At 38.8% G+C, this 17267-nt stretch overlaps 1 protein-coding gene across 2 annotated transcripts in view; it reads left to right on the plus strand.

Moving 5' to 3' along the window:
- Window positions 1-215: 215 nt before the first annotated feature.
- LOC127641942 (cell surface glycoprotein MUC18-like) overlaps window positions 216-17267 on the plus strand; it is a 66106-nt gene continuing 49054 nt past the window's right edge. For both annotated transcript variants that reach the window (XM_052124715.1, XM_052124722.1), the window contains exon 1: window positions 216-339. In XM_052124715.1, coding sequence (XP_051980675.1) covers window positions 258-339 — 82 coding nt within the window. In that variant the 5' untranslated portion in view covers window positions 216-257. The remainder of the gene's footprint in view (window positions 340-17267) is intronic.

The raw sequence follows: 17267 nt of genomic DNA on the forward strand, positions 1-17267 counted from the left end.
AAAACAACGTCATGGCATTACGATGGTAGGCTACTTTTATTGTTAGTGATAGTACATAATCAACCACAAGAAAATTTGAGAAAACTAGACATTGTATATTTATGAATTGTGTGCATAAATATACTCTCTCACTCACTCTCTCTCTCTCTCACTCACTCTCTCTCTCTCTCTCTCTCTCTCTCTCTATCCTCTGTCTTGCGCGCGCCTCCTCGCCAAACACTGTTGTGCTTCTTCAGTGCACTTCATTCATCGGCTGGATGGATAACGCCAGAAACATGGCTCTGACAAACACTTCACTTTTACTGTTGGGTCTTCAAATGCTCGTCATGGCTTGGCAAGGTAAGACATTTCCACCTTATATTTCCGCGCGCTGGTGTTTATAGTAGTATTTGGATTCTGTGAGAAACTTTTCTGCAGCAGCGGGTCTCGCGCTTTTGAACGGGATGCGCGTGGACGAGGTTTAGGGATGCTGCAGAGCTAATACGACAGTTTTGTGTTTAAACTGCTCTGTTCAACATTGTTATGTGTGTAATAGAGTTATACAAACTGTTATCAGTTACTCTAGTCAAATGTATATCTCGTTTTCACCTTTGCCAAATGATTTAAGTCTGTCATCAAAACAAACTGCACGTGAGAAAAGGTCATGAATTATATATAATATTTATTCTAGTAAAGCAAATATTATTTATCACTGCAACAGTGCAAGTGTTATACCTCAAATCATTCATACTTTTTTTCTCCCAATTTGGAATGCCCAATTCCCAATGCGCTCTAAATCCTCTTGGTGACGTAGTGACTCGCCTCAATCCGGGTGGCGGAGGACGAATCTCAGTGTGCTTTCACACTGGCAGATTAGTTCGAAACAGAGCACGGTTTGATCCAAAAAATGGGTTGTCATGCGGACCGGGGAGCGCACCGCGGTACCGAACACGAGACTACATGTTGGTCCTACCTGTAGGTCCAAATAAATATTACAGTGTAGGAGGTGGTCTGAGTTCGGTTGCAATGGAACTGTAGCGCGATTCGCATGAATGTGAATGCTACTTGGACTCGGGTGCGCACACGTACAGGAAGTAAAGTAACCCCGCAAATGCGTGTTTCATTCCTGGAAGTCCCAAAAAAAGCAATGACACCACAGTAACATACAAGTACAATCAACACTATACTGTCTGTCAGTCTGTCTTTCTATCTTATAAATACGATATATAAATACTATTATATGTTATAAACATAGGGTATAATAGGAGATGACAGTGGCGATAACTTCACCTTGGACACGGGTATAAGCATGCAGTGTAAACAAAGATGCAAATGAAATCCTTGCAATCAGCTGTCTCCTCAAAAAACGCCATTTGCAAGCAGCAGGAAGCCGCCTTCCCCTGGACATCTTATGAGTAACGCCATGAAGCGCACATATACGCAGTTGTCGTTCACTCTGCTGTGCATAACTGCACCAAAATAACAATCGCACTTGGAATCAGACCGCACGCAGCAAACGTGCCTTTTTTGAAAAAAGTTAAAATAAAAGTGTGAAAGCCCCCAGTTGCCTCCACGCCTGAGAGCAAACCACATTATAGTGACCACAAGGAGGTTACCCCATGTGCTGTACCCTCCCTAGCAACCGGGCCAATTTGGTTGCTTAGAAAACCTGGCTGGAGTCACTCACCACACACTGGATTCGAACTCGCGACTCCAGGGGTGGTGGTCAGCGTCAGTACTCGCTGAGCTACCCAGGCCCCCCAAATCATTCATAATTAGGCAATTTGTAGTTGCATCTGGTTATATTTCTACATCTGGAGTCATGAGACAACAGCTTTGTTGTGTCTCTGCTCAGATATAATCTGCTCAGGAATGTGCTGGTATGAGAGATTGAGAGATATAACAGTGTTTCACGATGAGCAAAATTATATTTGTAATATACTTCCTCTAGACCCAGATATAGCTTAATGTAAAAACACTGAACATGCTCTTATCTTTGCAGCATTCCCTTTATGTCTCATTCTACTGTATGCTCTCATGTTATTGCACTGTAGGTTTAGGACATGACCCAGACAACCAGTGAAATAACCCTTCTCCTGAGGAAACCCCCACTGTATAATCCTGTTCTTGTCCATCTATATATGTCCTTCTAGTTTTTGTTTACTACCTAGGGCACCCTTCCACACTCTTTTCATCCAATCATATAGGCTCAACACCTCTCCTTATATTTTTCCCAATCTGTTTTGTCCAGAGTGGATCAGCAAGTGTACTGTTATGCTGGTTGCTGCATTAAAGGGTCTTAACAAGCGCCTGTCTTTCCCTTCTGTTCACCTTGTGTTAATAAGGTCCCCTCTGCCCCAGCAGATGAACCAAAGCTGTCTGTTCTGGGATTATTGACTGGACACCCCGTTAGATAGAGGGGTCACCTTGCTTCCTCTATGTAGGGGCGTGATTTTTCATCCACGAAATTGACATTGAGAGTGGCATCCAGACATGGTGACCATATGATGAGGATGAAAAATATATGTTGAAAACTGGCTTTGATAATCGAGTTAGTGGCATGAATTGTTCTGTATTTTGTCAAGGATTAATTAAAAAAAATAAAATAATTAAATTGCAGGCCTATGTAGAAACATTTAGGAATTCGTTGGCCCACAGACTATGTGTAAGAGAAGTGTAAGACGTGTCCTAGTCTTACACCTCTATTTGTGTCAGACTGATCGCACTGTGAATTCGGCAACAGCTGGTCGAATGTTCTTTTGCTAAAATCGATCTGTGCTTACTGAAATTGTAATCACTGCCCCCACTGGCCAAAGCTTGAACGTATGGGCAATTGTGAGCTCTAGTTTCCAGGTGTAATGTCCACAAAGGGGCGCCAAAAGCGAGTTGTATTTTAGTTGCAAATGAAGAAATACAGTCAACAGGAATGCATATTTTATTTATCCTACCCCCTTGACCCAGTCACCAATCCTAGACCTAAACATCAATGAAAATAAATAGTCATTTTTGAGCAAAATACATTCTCCGAATCACATTCATCATTGTTTGTGAGCGTGATTATAGTTCTAAAGGGAAATGTGTTCGCTCTTGAATTGATGCAAAATTTACTTTTACTTTTCTAAACAGTTTAACTTACAATTTTTGCCTGACACATAATAAAATGGACATACCAATCCAATAGATTTAAATTGAAGGAGGGACCAGAATAGGGTTCATAAAGATTTGTGGGCTCTTTTATTTGGGCCAATAAACAACACCTAGTGACTACCTAGAACAACACTTTAGCAACCACAGAGCAACACCCTGGGGGGAATAAACCTTAGCATTTTGGGACAGACTTTTACACTTTTCATCAGAAAATGTACAAATCTGGTTTTAATTTACCATGCAAGACCCAATAATAAGAGGATTAACATCCGACGATATTGAATTAATTTAACAGACTAATTGAAAAAGAGGTTCTTTTCCACCCTAACCCTATGAACAATGAGAAATATCTCCATATCAAGACCCTGCCAATCAAAAGTGAAAGCCAGAGCTTTGAGTAAAAAGTTCCAATATAAGGCATCCGCCATAATGTAGATTTTTAGTAACCCCCCATTTTATACTCAATCCCTCAAATTCAAGCTCATACCAGCTGCATTGTGTACCAGCCACATAGATGCCATGCCTTAGACTTCCTGCACAGAAGCCATAGAAGCCCTTGACCCAGAGTGGAAACGGTACAATCGAGTGGCTGTTCCTGATGTAAGGGGGCACTGTATCCCTACAATCCTGAGTTCAGCCCCTGTCTATCACTCGTGACAGTGAATATCATGTTAAAGCCTATGGGCTCATTGTTTTGGTGGCGCAGAAGGTGCAAATTAGTGGTGGTGTCCTGACAGGGATAATCTGTATTGTGGTTATGATGTTCAGCCTCAGTGAGCAACAACGTGTGGATAAGATAAAGGGTGAGACCCTTGCATAATTGGGTTTAGGTTGTCATTATTTGCAACTATGTGACACTTATTGTTTTGTCCCCATGTTTATGGACAACTCTGTATAGTGAGTACAAGGCCATATGAAATATCAGTGGCATTGCATTGAACTTATATTACTGATGTATATTGAATAATGTTTTAGATATGTCAGTCTTCATCTTCTGGTCTCATGCTGACTGATAAGTAGATTAATCTTGAGTTTAAGAGTTAATCTTTCTAAACTCCATTCTAATCCAATTGCATTCAGCCATTAATGACTCTTAACCAGCAGGGGGCAGCAAGAAATTAACTGGACCAAACCAAGCATTTTAACTTCTGTTATTGATTGTAAACATGTTTGCCAGTAATAACAAATATTGTGCAATATGTTCAGAGAATGTCTGTTTAATTGTTGGTGCTAAGTCTTAAATTGTGCACTAGTCTTTTAGTCCCTTATTACACTACATGTAGAATTCATATTTCAAAGTTCAGTTTGTAGTGTACTGTCTTGTATCCTCATTTTAAATATGAATGTTGCTTTGTAGTGCATAGCAAAGAGGTACACATGTAGAGCCAGTTTCCTTTACTCAAAATTTAAATGGATAGTTCACCCAAAAATGAAAATTCTGTCATCATTACTGACCGGCAATGGGGACTGAAACTTAAAATTCTAACATGAATTGTGTTCTGCAGAAGAAAGAAAGTCATATGGGTTTGGAACAACATGAGGGTGAGTCTTTGATCAAAGACTCTTCAAAGACCTCTTTGATCGATCAAATAAGAAATGCATTAATGTCAACCATACACCATAAACTTTTGATATATCTCTTGCCAGGTCTTTTGATTACATCATAAAATTCATGTTACCTGGACCTGATACTGTGCTAAAATTTCTATAGTGATGAGGTGAGACACAGGCTAGTCGACAGCACCGCAGGCCACACCTTGAAGTTGCCTGCTTAGAACACAACCAAAACAATGGCGATGGAATTCCTCAGCTAAATGCCCCCCTATATATTGGAGGAAGCAGACTATGCGATGGTGGCTTTAGGTGTGAGTGTTTGAGGGCCACAGGTGGGTTTGTAGGGTTAGGTCTTTATCTGACGAGTGTGCTCTTATCATAGCTTTTTGTGACTTCACCAATTGTGCCTTTGAAAGGATGTGGCTCTGTGTTTGTCTTTGTCATTTAGTCTAATCTGAGCTGTATTTGAACAGATGGAAACCTTAAAGCAGTGAATGTTTTCCCATTTCAAGAGAGAAGAACAGTAGTGTCTAGCCACATTGTGAAGGAATCCAGACCAGAATAGGCTGGTCTTAATGTCCACATTTTCTGTTGGCTGTGGGCTTGGACATTTTACATTTTAATTCTGGTCTGGGAAATGTGTCAAACTTGCTGTGGCCATGGGCAGGCAAGGGCTCTCAGAGCTGCCAGGCAGTGTGTATTATGCTTTTTCATTAAATAATTCATGTAGATTCATGCCACAACCTGCCTTTAGTAGCACAGTAACCATTTCAAGTTTAGATCTAACTAAAGAGTCAAACCGATCTTATGAAAATTATTACATATTTTACGAGTTGGCTATTTTGTATGATTTCGTACGATTGTATTTGTATAAATTTGTACGATTTCATCACATCCAAATGCCTGGATGTGTAACGCAGAAGTAAGCGCGAGTTCCGTGCACGAGGCGTTAAGGACATACTTCTTAATATTATGCCCTTACCCAAACCCCTTATAACCTAACCGATCAGTAGAGTGTGTAAACATGATGTGTGTGACTGAAGCAAGTCATCATTGTGTATTAGAAGGAAACAATGTCCAGTGACGTCATTGGATGTTTTGAAAGTCAAACAAAGTCGTACGATATCATACGAATTAGCAAAATTTTGAAAAATCTGATGAATCTTGACTATTTCGCCATGAGAGTGTGTTGAAAGAATATACTGTTATGTTTTAAATTGTAGGTTAACGTGTTTTGTAGCGACTGCTTGTTAATTGAAATCAGATGTGAAGACTGACCATATTAATGAAGCGTGAGAATGAATAACAATAAAGTGCAACGAAGGGGGTGAAGAATTTGCAGTGGATGGATGCCAGCTCCTTCTGCCCCTCTCCCTCACTTTCTCGCAGACAAAAAGTTTTTATTTTAGAAAGCCATAAAAGAAATGGTAAATTAGCTTTGTTGCATTAAAATTGTGCCAGCTCTTTTGTTGTAGGTTATTTAATGACAATAACACAGCTAGACAATATAAAAGGAATAATCTAGTTCAGCCAAAAATGAAATTGCATCATCATTAATAAAGACCATCATTAACTTTTCCTCATGTTGTTTCAAAATGTATGACTTGTTTTCTTCCAGTGATATATTTTAAATATAATTTCAAAGCTGCTCTTTTCCACACAATGAAAGCAAATAGTGACCTGGGACTGTACTGAGGAACAGACTGAAGTTTAAGTTGTTAGTCACTGAAGTGCTCAAATCGAATTTGTACTTGCGCATATTCAAACGCGTGAACCTATGATTATTTGTTATTTTAAAATGCATTCCCATTTATCAATCCTAAAGTATTAAAGTTCTTGTTTTGTGAAATCTGAAGTTCATTTTCTATAAAAAAAAATCACCTGTTCATGATAAAAATAAAATCTGATAATTATTAAGTGATGATTATAAAATTATTAATCGCATCATTGTGTTTTGTCCAACAAGTCTTGAGGTCTGTTTGTGCAGCTCTATTTGGTGCGAAAAATATCAAGATGTAAGTACTTTTTTAACTGTTAATCATCGCTTTTAGTCAGCAGCGGTATGCACATGTGATGTAATCACGTTGTCACATGAAACACGCGAGTAATGAGGCATGTGCAACATATGGAATAGCAGCGCTGTATACAAGTGAGAAGGAGGAAGCTTTGTTGGGTTTCTTTTAGATCTGTATTTATCTGTAGCATGCCAACGTGAATACATTGCACGAGACATTGCTTGAACTCCACCCTCTTGTGAAGCTTACCAGAAGCATTGGATTTTAGTTAGAAAGTACTTAAATATTTATCTTTTTTGCCCCAAAAGCAATTGTGTCACTAAAGAATACATTAATTTAACAGCTGGAGGTGTATGGATGATGTTTATGATGACTGTCTGTGATTTATGGAGCTTCAAATGTCGAATCACCATACAAGTACATTTTATGGACCTACTGAGCTGAGATATTTTTCTAATTTTATTCAGATGTGTTCTGGTAAAGAAAGAAAGTCATACCAAACTGATATCATGAGGGTGAGTAAATAATGAGAGGATTTTCATTTTTGGGTGAACTATCCCTTTAATCTTTCCTGTGGAAAGCTTTGATATGTCATATGGCACATATTTTAACATCTTTATTATAAACATTCAAAACATGTAATGTTCTAGTTAAATTATCATTTAAATTTTACTAAACTTATTTAAAGAGTTGTAAGAAAATTTGCTGAAATGTTTAAGTAAAATGTATTCTCTCTCATTTCAGTCAATAGTATGTAATGAAATTAAATAGATTTCACTTCATTTTATACCATTAAAATTTACTTGTGAGCAAACTGCTAGCAAAAGGATGCAAAAATAAAATTAAGTAAATCTTACTTGTCATGTTCCCCGTCTGTCGCTCACTTCGACGTTGTGTCAAAGAAGCGACACTAAGCAAAGGCCAACGAGAAATTGGCATACACAATTGGCATGTCCCACCTCCGGACATATGGGTATAAAGGAGGGGAAATGCTTGACATGCTTGCCCGGGCCGCCGCCAGCGTGGGGCTGGACTGGAACCTTCCGTCCTCCCCACAGCCTTCGCGGCTTAACGATTTGTTCCTCAGGTCTGCGCGCCACTCATAGCCACGGAATTTCTGTCTGCTAATTTCTCATTGGCCTTTTCTCATAGATCAGAGATGCAAAAGGCGCTCAAGAGATACCCCTAGTGTCGCTTCTTCGCCACACGTCTCGTTCCCTCCATCAGGGAACAACTGACGTTTTTCAGTGTGTTTCTCAGAGCTGTTGTATTAGAATATTGCAGAATATAGAGTTGTATGGACAACTTTAATGGTGCATTTTTGTCCTTTTTGGATTTGTACAGCCACTATATTCTGATGTGTATATTTATATTTTTATATATGGAAAAGAGCAGCTTGGTTCTTGGAAGCTTTTGTGTTCAGAATTTTCCTTTTTTGGTGAACTATTCCTTTAATATTGAAATACAGAATACTTACGCTACTTTTTCTACTTCTGTATTTGACATGGACTGTACAGGAAAATGTTCCCCAATCCCCAATTATATCATATATTCAAAATAATCATGTTTTAGATCAATAGCAATTATATGCTTCATGCAACAGCGTTACAGACGCCAACTGTGGCCAGATTTACTAATGCCATTAAAATAAATGGGAAATACATAGGATGTACTGATAAAAGGATTAATTTTGCAGACCATGTCCCTTGTGATTCTTTAGCTTTATCTCATTATTATTCTTCAGGCTTATAATGAGCTTAGCGCACCCTTCCAAAATGCAATGTCCAACTTGAAATTGTTCATTTTTGGTGAAGCCCCATCTGCGGGGCACATCACTGGCCAGGAACTGATCTGCAATCTGGCAATGCAATCCTCACAATGCAAGTGGGATTCTGGAAGTCCTTAGATAATGTCTTCTCCAAAATCACCCTCTAAATCACCGCCTCGCTTTCCGTCTTTCTGTCCCTCTCTTTACGATAAAATCCTCAGACAGCTGCACACACCTGGTAGCTAACTCATGTTGGTGAGGCAGATGTACTTGAGTTTTTCTGGATGTGGGTTTTGTGATGCTTGTGCATGTGTGTCTGTGAGTTAGTAGGTTGCTCATGTTACAGAAATTACACTTCACAATAGTAGCACCTCGAGTCTTTCTGTCTGCCCCCATCCCCCACAGTCGTAGATGCCTCCTCCCACATGCATCTCCCTCATACCCTTCACTCAGTCTTGGCTACCAGCCCATTCAGAGGGAGCCAGTGGCTTCAGGCCCTTCATGTGTTTTACTTATTCCAAAATCTTTATTGATATTTGCAGACATTCCTGCAGTTGCTGTTTTTGTTTTTCAAGGTAGTTGCAAGGTAATTCTCTTTGGTCAAGTTTGCTGAATATTTTATATAAAATTGTTTTTAGTTAGTTAACTTTTTTTTATGCTTTCTTAAGAAAAGTGTGTGTTTAGGGCTGAGCGATATGGCTTCAGAATTTATATCTTGATGTTTTTTCAGCAAATTGATGAAATTCTGTATATATCTTGCTAATTATGTTTTTGCTCTGAAATAGCATAAAAGTGTTTAGTTTTTTTAATCAAAGGAACCATCATATCATATAAACAGCCATTGTAGCCATGTAGAATTAATATTTCAAAGGCATTAAATTAAAATCTATTTAAAAATGATGAAGGCGTGTTTCCCACAGTTTTTCACTAAATTTACACAAGGGAAAATGAAATGTAATAATTTTCATTGGTTTGCAAGTTTATACTTCTATTTAACATACAGTCATATATGAAAGGTTAATATTTACCTTCATATATTGTTACTAAAACATTTTTCTTTGTGAATGAACAAGGTGAAAACTTGCATGAATGCTTGAACTTGAAGTACTGAGATTACAATGCAGGTGAACTGTGCTAAAAACACTAGCCTATGAGCCCGCCGCCCCCGCACGTGCACACAGATCAACGCATTACTGGTTCATTTTGAAGTGCACACAGACCATGTTTATCTGTCTTTAATCGCAGCCTTTGGCAGTTAAATAATCACATATGATCATATCTCCATTGTGGTGTTATTTTGATTAATTATACAGCCCTAAAGGATCATGAAATTAGTCAACTGATGCACTCTATGAAATTTAAATAAAAGGCTCATTAAAATCATCGCAGTATTCATGATAAAGTTGCTAAGGTGTTGTGGGTAGTTGTTAAGTTGTTCTGCATGGTTGCTTACTGGCCCAAGTCAAAAGAGCCCACACTCAAGTCTTGTTTCTGGTGCATAAAAATTTTATTTATTTAAAGTGTGTATTTTTGTGGCAAAAGTAAACAATAATATTTTTGGAATTCTGTTGGTGACTCTAGTGTCACAGAAATTGTACACTTCAGCTTTAATTATACTGGACACATCACAAACTCATCAGGTGTGAGTGGCATGTGATCCTGCACATGTCTTATTATGTGGTATGACAGCATGAGATGTATTTCAGTGCTTTTTGAAATTTTATCAAGATGTATGTCATCTTGTGCCTCTATTCAAGTATCTTTTGAGACAAAGGAACCGTCATGATTCATTGCACTTCTCTGATAACCGAAGGCAAAAATTCCTCCAGAACCACCACACCCATAACATTTTATGTCTTCAACATGTTATACTGTGTCTATGGTCTATGTCTATAAGCTATGGTCAGAGCTGAGAACAAAAAAGGACCTGATTAATATAAAAGTGTGTAAAAAAAGTCATTGTTTTCAAACAGGTTTCCCAAACACTCCCCATTCATTGGACAAACACAGTCCTGCCCCAAGCTCACAACATTAGTTGAAGCAGTGTTGATATGTCTAACAGTTCGGGATGCTCAAAGAAACAGAGCAATAATAACAGTGTTTACAGTTTTTGAGGAATCAACAAGTGAACGATTGCTTATAGTTGTCTCTTATTAAGCTGGAGCAGGAGAAAGCATTTTAAGCATCTCTGATGTTATGTGTGAACAAATAATGTTAATATGGCTGGATGAGTGATTTGTTTGCACAGTTTAATAGATAACCCACTGGTAAAGGTTAGTGCTCACTTATTTCAGTAATATCAGTAAAATAAAAGCTAACAGTGTGAGTGCTTCCACTCTGATGTGTGAAATCTTGACATGTCATCCAAAACCACATAAGCACTTTGACCTTTATCTCCCAGAGGTGCATCTTGTTGGATTCCACTTTTGGGGGTGTTTGTGTAGCCCAAAAGAAGGCTTTTGTTTCTCGTTTCAAAGATATACCAGTATGGTTGTTCCTTGTCTGGAATTGACTGCCCTTTTCTGACCAAAAGTTTACCAGATTGGAGGCCCATATGCTCCACAGTGGTTCAAACTAGTTGCTGTTTTAGGCTGATTCATGCTCAGTGTCCCTTATTCAAACTGTTACCAGCATATTGTAGGATAAGCTGCAAAAACTGATCACAGATCCGTTCGAAGGAGTAATATCTCCCCTCACCCACAGCTGTGGGCACCGTGCCAACATCCTGCCATCAGCAGCCCTCTCTTCATTCTTTCCCTGACTCCCTGTAGATCTGCCAATCAAGCATAGTGGGTTCATACTGGCACATTCAGTACCTAGATATGAGTGTGTGCATATGCACATGCATATTCAATAATGCACACCCACAATGCATAGTCCCTCTCAAGCCATGCTGTTGTGGTAATGCATGTCTTTGTAGTTGCTCTCAGCTGGGAATATGTCTGGCAATGAAGGCCTGTATGGAAATGGTGGCATTGTACTGTAATTTATAGGCATTCTAAAGCAACAATATCATTGAATGAACCATACAACAAAGAGAATGTTTATTTGTGCCTTTCTTACTAGGCTATATGTTTGTGACTTTAAGTGTACATGCATATACTACATAAATATATTTGCAAATCTGAACTTTTTGAGGAATTAATATATGTGTTTTTTAAATGAAATAAAGGCCCAGATTACAAGTGGTATTCTTATGTATGTTTGTTAAATGTACAGTAGTGTGACTGCCAGCTGTCTCAGTGTATTTAAAGTGTGCACTAGCAGCTCTATACTGAACTCTGAATGATCCTTAATGACAACATAGCATATTTTACAGCAACCTCAAACCACGAAAAATGTAATGGTTGCAACAGTCCTATCTATCAATTCTTGACAGTGGCCATTTTATTTCCAAGGTTTCCCCCTGGGTTCTGGATGCAACATTTGTTATTTGATCCTTTGTTGACATGATAATTTTCCTCTGGCAAAGTAAGGTAACACTATACGGCGAATATTTTACAATAAGACTAAGGATAATATCAGTGTTAAAGTCATTTCTTAAAGCTGAGAGCTGCACACACGTTACACAACAAATGTGGTGCAATGCAGTGAGACATTTGAGCATTTGTATTATTCTGTTTGATTGATTCACTGTAATTTATTTTAATGATGTGTACCCTAAAATCCCTGAACTGTTGGAGTTAATATGAGCTAAGGTGCCATTAATAACAGAGAAAGGCAATACTAACAATTCATGGCCTGGGCACCAGACAGTTTTACTCACATGGAAATGGTTACCAGTCAGAACAGCTGGATTCAGCCGAGGTGACGTCTTACTGTCCTATTATTCAATGAGAGAAGCATATCAGACCCGACATGACATGTCCAGAATAGGAGCCTCTCGATTGCAAAGAAGTGGTTTTTCATGTACAGATCAGAATTGATTATTTTATGTAAAATAAACTTATTTCATGTAACTTTTGTGGGTCATAACTGGCAACACATCAAGAAATGTTCAGCTCTCCTTGCAGGACAGAAAAATCACAAATGAGATCACTTTAATATCTCAGTTGAGATTAAATGGAGAACAAATGGAGAAAGACTTTTTTCCTGCTTCTCAGATGTTTTTCAAGAAAAAAGAACCCTTAGTAATCTTTGATGTGTCTACTACATCTTTAGAGTTTTAAAAGAGATCTCAACAATGTCTCAAACTGTGCAAATTTTTAAAGAAGAATATCTCAGCAATTTTGCTCCAAACAATGCAAATGAATCGGTGCCAACATTTTGAAGCTCCAAAAATCACATAAATCATCATAAAAGTTATCCATAAGACTACAGTGGTTGGCATTGAATGGACCTACTGGGCTGTGATATTCTTTCTAAATCATCATTTGTGTTCTGTAGAAGAAAGAAAGTCAGACAAATCTGGGGTGGCATGAGCATGAGTAAATTAGGAGATAATTTACATTTTTGGGTGAACTATCCCTTTTTAGAACGAAAATTAACAAAGTACAGAGTACAGAAGGAGCCAAATTATCAAATCAGGAAAAAAGTGGTTAAAAGAAGCTACTCTGAAAAGTTGAAACAACAGTTTTCAGCCAACGATCCTGCATCTGTGCGTAAAGGCCCAAAAAGCAACACCAAGTACAAGAAACCTCTCCCTCACTCTGTAGAGAGTCAACTAATGGTTGATGAACTGAATGTGTTTTACTGCAGGTTTGAAAAGCCCAGTCTCACACCCCTCCTCTGCTCTGATCTTCACTTCACACACACACACCAACACCTCCTGGAACCCCCCTCCTCCCCCTCCTGCTACTCAATTTGTGCTTACTGTATGGTCTGTTAGGAGGATGTGTGCCAGGTCTTTCAGCAACAAAAGACTAGGAAACCTTCAGGCCCAGTCTGTGTTTCACCTGTCTGTCTGAAAGTCTGCGCTGACCAACTGGCCCCCATCTTCACACAGATCTTCAATAGATCACTGGAGCAGTGTGAAGTTCCCTGCTCTTTCAAATGCTCCACCTTCATTCCAGTCCCCGAAAAAACAAAAATCACACAACTTAATGACTACAGACCTGACGCTCTCACGTCTGTGGTCATGAAGTAATTTGAGAGACTGGTTTTGGCCTGCCTGAAGGAAATCACTGGACCCCTGCTGGACCCCCTTCAGTTTGCTTACTGATCAAACAGGTCTGTGGATGATGCTGTTAATATGGGACTGCATTATATCCTGTACCACCTCATCAGACCTGGGACTTATGCAAGGATCCTATTTGTGGCCTTCAATCCCATCATTCCTGATATTCTCTCAACCAAACTGACCCAGCTCTCTGTGCCCACTCCAATCTGTCAATATATTACCAGCTTTCTGACAGATAGGTAGCAACTTGTAAGACTGGGGAAACTCACATCAGGGACCCTCACTATTATCACTGGTGCTCCTCAGAAAAACGTTCTCTCTCCACTGCTCTTCTCCCTGTACACGAATGACGGCACTGCAAAAGACCCCACTATCAAGCTCCTGAAGTTTGCAGATGACACCACAGTTATCAGCCTTATCCGTGATGGTGACGAGTCTACATACAGATGGGAGGTTGATCAACTGGCTGTCTGGTGCGGTCACAACAACCTTGAGCTGAACTGAAAACAGTGGAGATGATAGTGGACTTCAGGGGAAATCCCCCCACACAAGCTGGCGGAGGCTGTCTCGGCTGTGCCAAACTCCGATTGGGATGTGAGAGGGGGGTGAAAAAGAAAGTCTCAACTTTCTAATGTTATAATTATTATGTTTCAATGAACTTTAAAGATCGTGGAGAGAGAGCGTTATATGTAGCGCATTCGTTTGAAATAGCATTATTGGTCACCACATTAAGCAAAATGTATTGTTTGAATTTGGTGATAACATTTACATGGATTACAAGCTGAAAATAAAAATATAATTCGTCTAAAATAACATTTCTACTTAAACAGTCCATTGCGACTTCAGACTCAACATGAAAAACCCAGTAAATTCATTAAACATCTTACCTTTTATAATTTATGACAACTGTGAGATTATCCTAACCGTAAGATGTTATTTACGACGATATATAAGAAATAGTTTGAGAATTTGAATGCCTCTTTAAAAGGCTTTTTTTTTCTTAAGTTACAAGTAAAGAAGAAAATGGTAGTTAAGAATACATTTCTTCTTAAGAACCTTTCGTGAATCCGGCCACTGGGCTCTACTATTTCTCAGGACCTGAAGTGGGACACCCACATAGACTCCATTGTGAAGAAGGCTCAGCAGAGATTGTACTTTCTTTGCCAGCTGAGGAAGTTCAACCTGCCACAGGACCTGCTGAAACAGTTCTACTCAGTCTGTCCTGTGAACATCTGTAACTGACAGAAGGAAACTACAACGGTCTGCCAGGACTGCTAAGAGGATTATTGGTGCCCCCCTGCCCACCTTCTAAGACCTGTACTTATCCAGAGTGAGGAAACCTGTAGGTAGAATCACTCTGGACCCCACACACCTTGCCCACTCCCTCTCTGAACTGTTGCCCTCTGGCTGGCGCTACAGAGTTTTTACCCTGTCGCCATTTTCCTCATGAACAATTAAACTGCCTCAGGACTCCCCCATACTGCAATAATGTAAATACATATCTCATGTACATATGTAAATACAAAACCTTGCACATACATTACCACTTGCACATGTACATATGCCATTCTTTTATATGTCCTATTATTTGTATGTCTATTTATACTCTTACCTTGTTTTATATTCTGTCTCACTGTAATGTTCTTTGTGCACTTGTTTCTCCTAACACCCCAAAAAATGATGTGTGTACGTGATAACACTTGGCAATAAAGCTCATTCTGATTATGATACTGGTTCTGAAGTTTCAAAGTCACAATGCAACGGATCCATCCTTAAACATGATAGTTATACACTTTCTTGACTCCAAATAGGCTTATCTCATTTATACGTCTAAATCTCCCTTGGTTATTCTTTGCAAATGAATTTAGTGAACATCAAAGCTAGATCAAATAGAAGGTCCAAGCCCCATTGATAGAAGTGAAATTGAGTATTAGCAGAGAAGATGAATGACAAATATCATCAGATGCAGCTGTTGCCCAGTTGTCACACATTTCCCTCCACAAGTCTTGAAGGAGACCCTTGTTTTTTAAGAGCATCAGAAGACACTAATGGACTGTTCATCTCTGTGCTACCTCAACCAGGTGGTGTCAAACACACTCATGGATGCATTTTAACTGTTCATGTCAGACTTAATCAAATACATGCCTCAGGGAGGTGCTGACTTGAGCTCACCCATGTTGACAGAATTCTTTTAGAATAGTTACTCAGTTGAGTTCTTCAGTTCTCTCAGACATGCGACTATGTTAGATAAAATAGGTTCACCCATTGAATTGAAAGCTAGATACATTCTTGTTGATGGTAAATAAGTGCAGCGATTAGCAGTCTTCCTGGTGGGTCTTAGGGGCCTGTATTTATGTCTGATGTCTTAAGTCCTAAACCTCTCACCCTGTGAGTTTCTGCTTCCAGAGTCACTCTCAAGGGCCCCTTACGGTCCCGTAGGGCCCAGATTTATGATCTGCTTTGAGACATTTACCTAAAAATGTACCTCATGAGTCTGGACTCTCCCTTGTTGTATACACACTTTACTTTTGCAAAGGTTCAATTCCTACTCTTTGTAGAAAAACAAATTGAATGGATTTGAGCTTACACAAGTAGGCTAACTTTTATTTTCTTGCCACACACTTTATTGCAACGAATGAATGTGCATATTGTTGGGTGAATTCACTAAGCAGTTTCATCACTTTATTGCATGGTCAAACTCAGTACAAAAATATGTTTCTCTGACTATTACAATCCAACTTCACCAGGCACTAATTGCGCTAAAATAGCATTGCGCCATGAGCATTTAAAATGAGTATTTGACATTCTTTTCAGCTCAAACACTTCAAATTAGGCTTATTATAGTATGCACTTTATTCACAGACCTCAGCACTATTTGCATGGTGCAATTAACATTGTGCTCTAACTGCTGAGTAATGTATGTTTGAAAAGTAATTTCATTTAAGAGATTCATAAAAATGTTGTGTACATTTTCTAGCATTCATAGCAGCAGTAATTTATGAATTGATGATTATTAATGATGGAGAAAAGTGTTATAATCCAGATACATGGTGCATCCAAGCACACATTTGTCATTTTAAAGAGCCAAATGGTGAAGTAACACTGTACAGTCTCAGTAAAGTACAGACTGAACACACTTCGAATTTGGCGACATTTGGTCAAAAGTTCTGCTGCTAAAATCGGTCTTTGCTTAATAAAATTCAAACCACTGCCTCCAGTGGCCGAATCTGGAATGTTTAAATGTTTGGGAATGTGTGAGCTCCAGTTTCAAGTTGTTTTTTTTAGTTTACTTTTTAGTCCTTAACCACAACCCTAAACCTAATTGTCAGTGGAGTAAAAATGCAATGGGAGATGGCGATTTTCAGTTATTCAGTCGATTTCAGGGTGCATTAACATTCGGAAGCAACATGTTGATTTCTTTTGTGATCATTTAGCACTAAGAACCGACTCACAAGTTGGGGAATTGAAATTTATTTGTATTCAGCAATACATTTTTGGCCCTGTTGTGCAATCGCCTGATTTTCATATTTTCTTTAGTGAATTGGGAGCTAAAACAAGACTGAAAGTGCTTATAAATAATGTGAACAATGCTATCATTCTTAGTGAATTCCCTATTAATGTTTGCAAAGGTTCTGTTTCTACTGGACTGAAATACAGTGTGCAATGTGGTTTCACTCTACATAGA

Source organism: Xyrauchen texanus, chromosome 4, assembly GCF_025860055.1.
Source record: "Xyrauchen texanus isolate HMW12.3.18 chromosome 4, RBS_HiC_50CHRs, whole genome shotgun sequence".
Classification (NCBI taxonomy): domain Eukaryota; kingdom Metazoa; phylum Chordata; class Actinopteri; order Cypriniformes; family Catostomidae; genus Xyrauchen; species Xyrauchen texanus.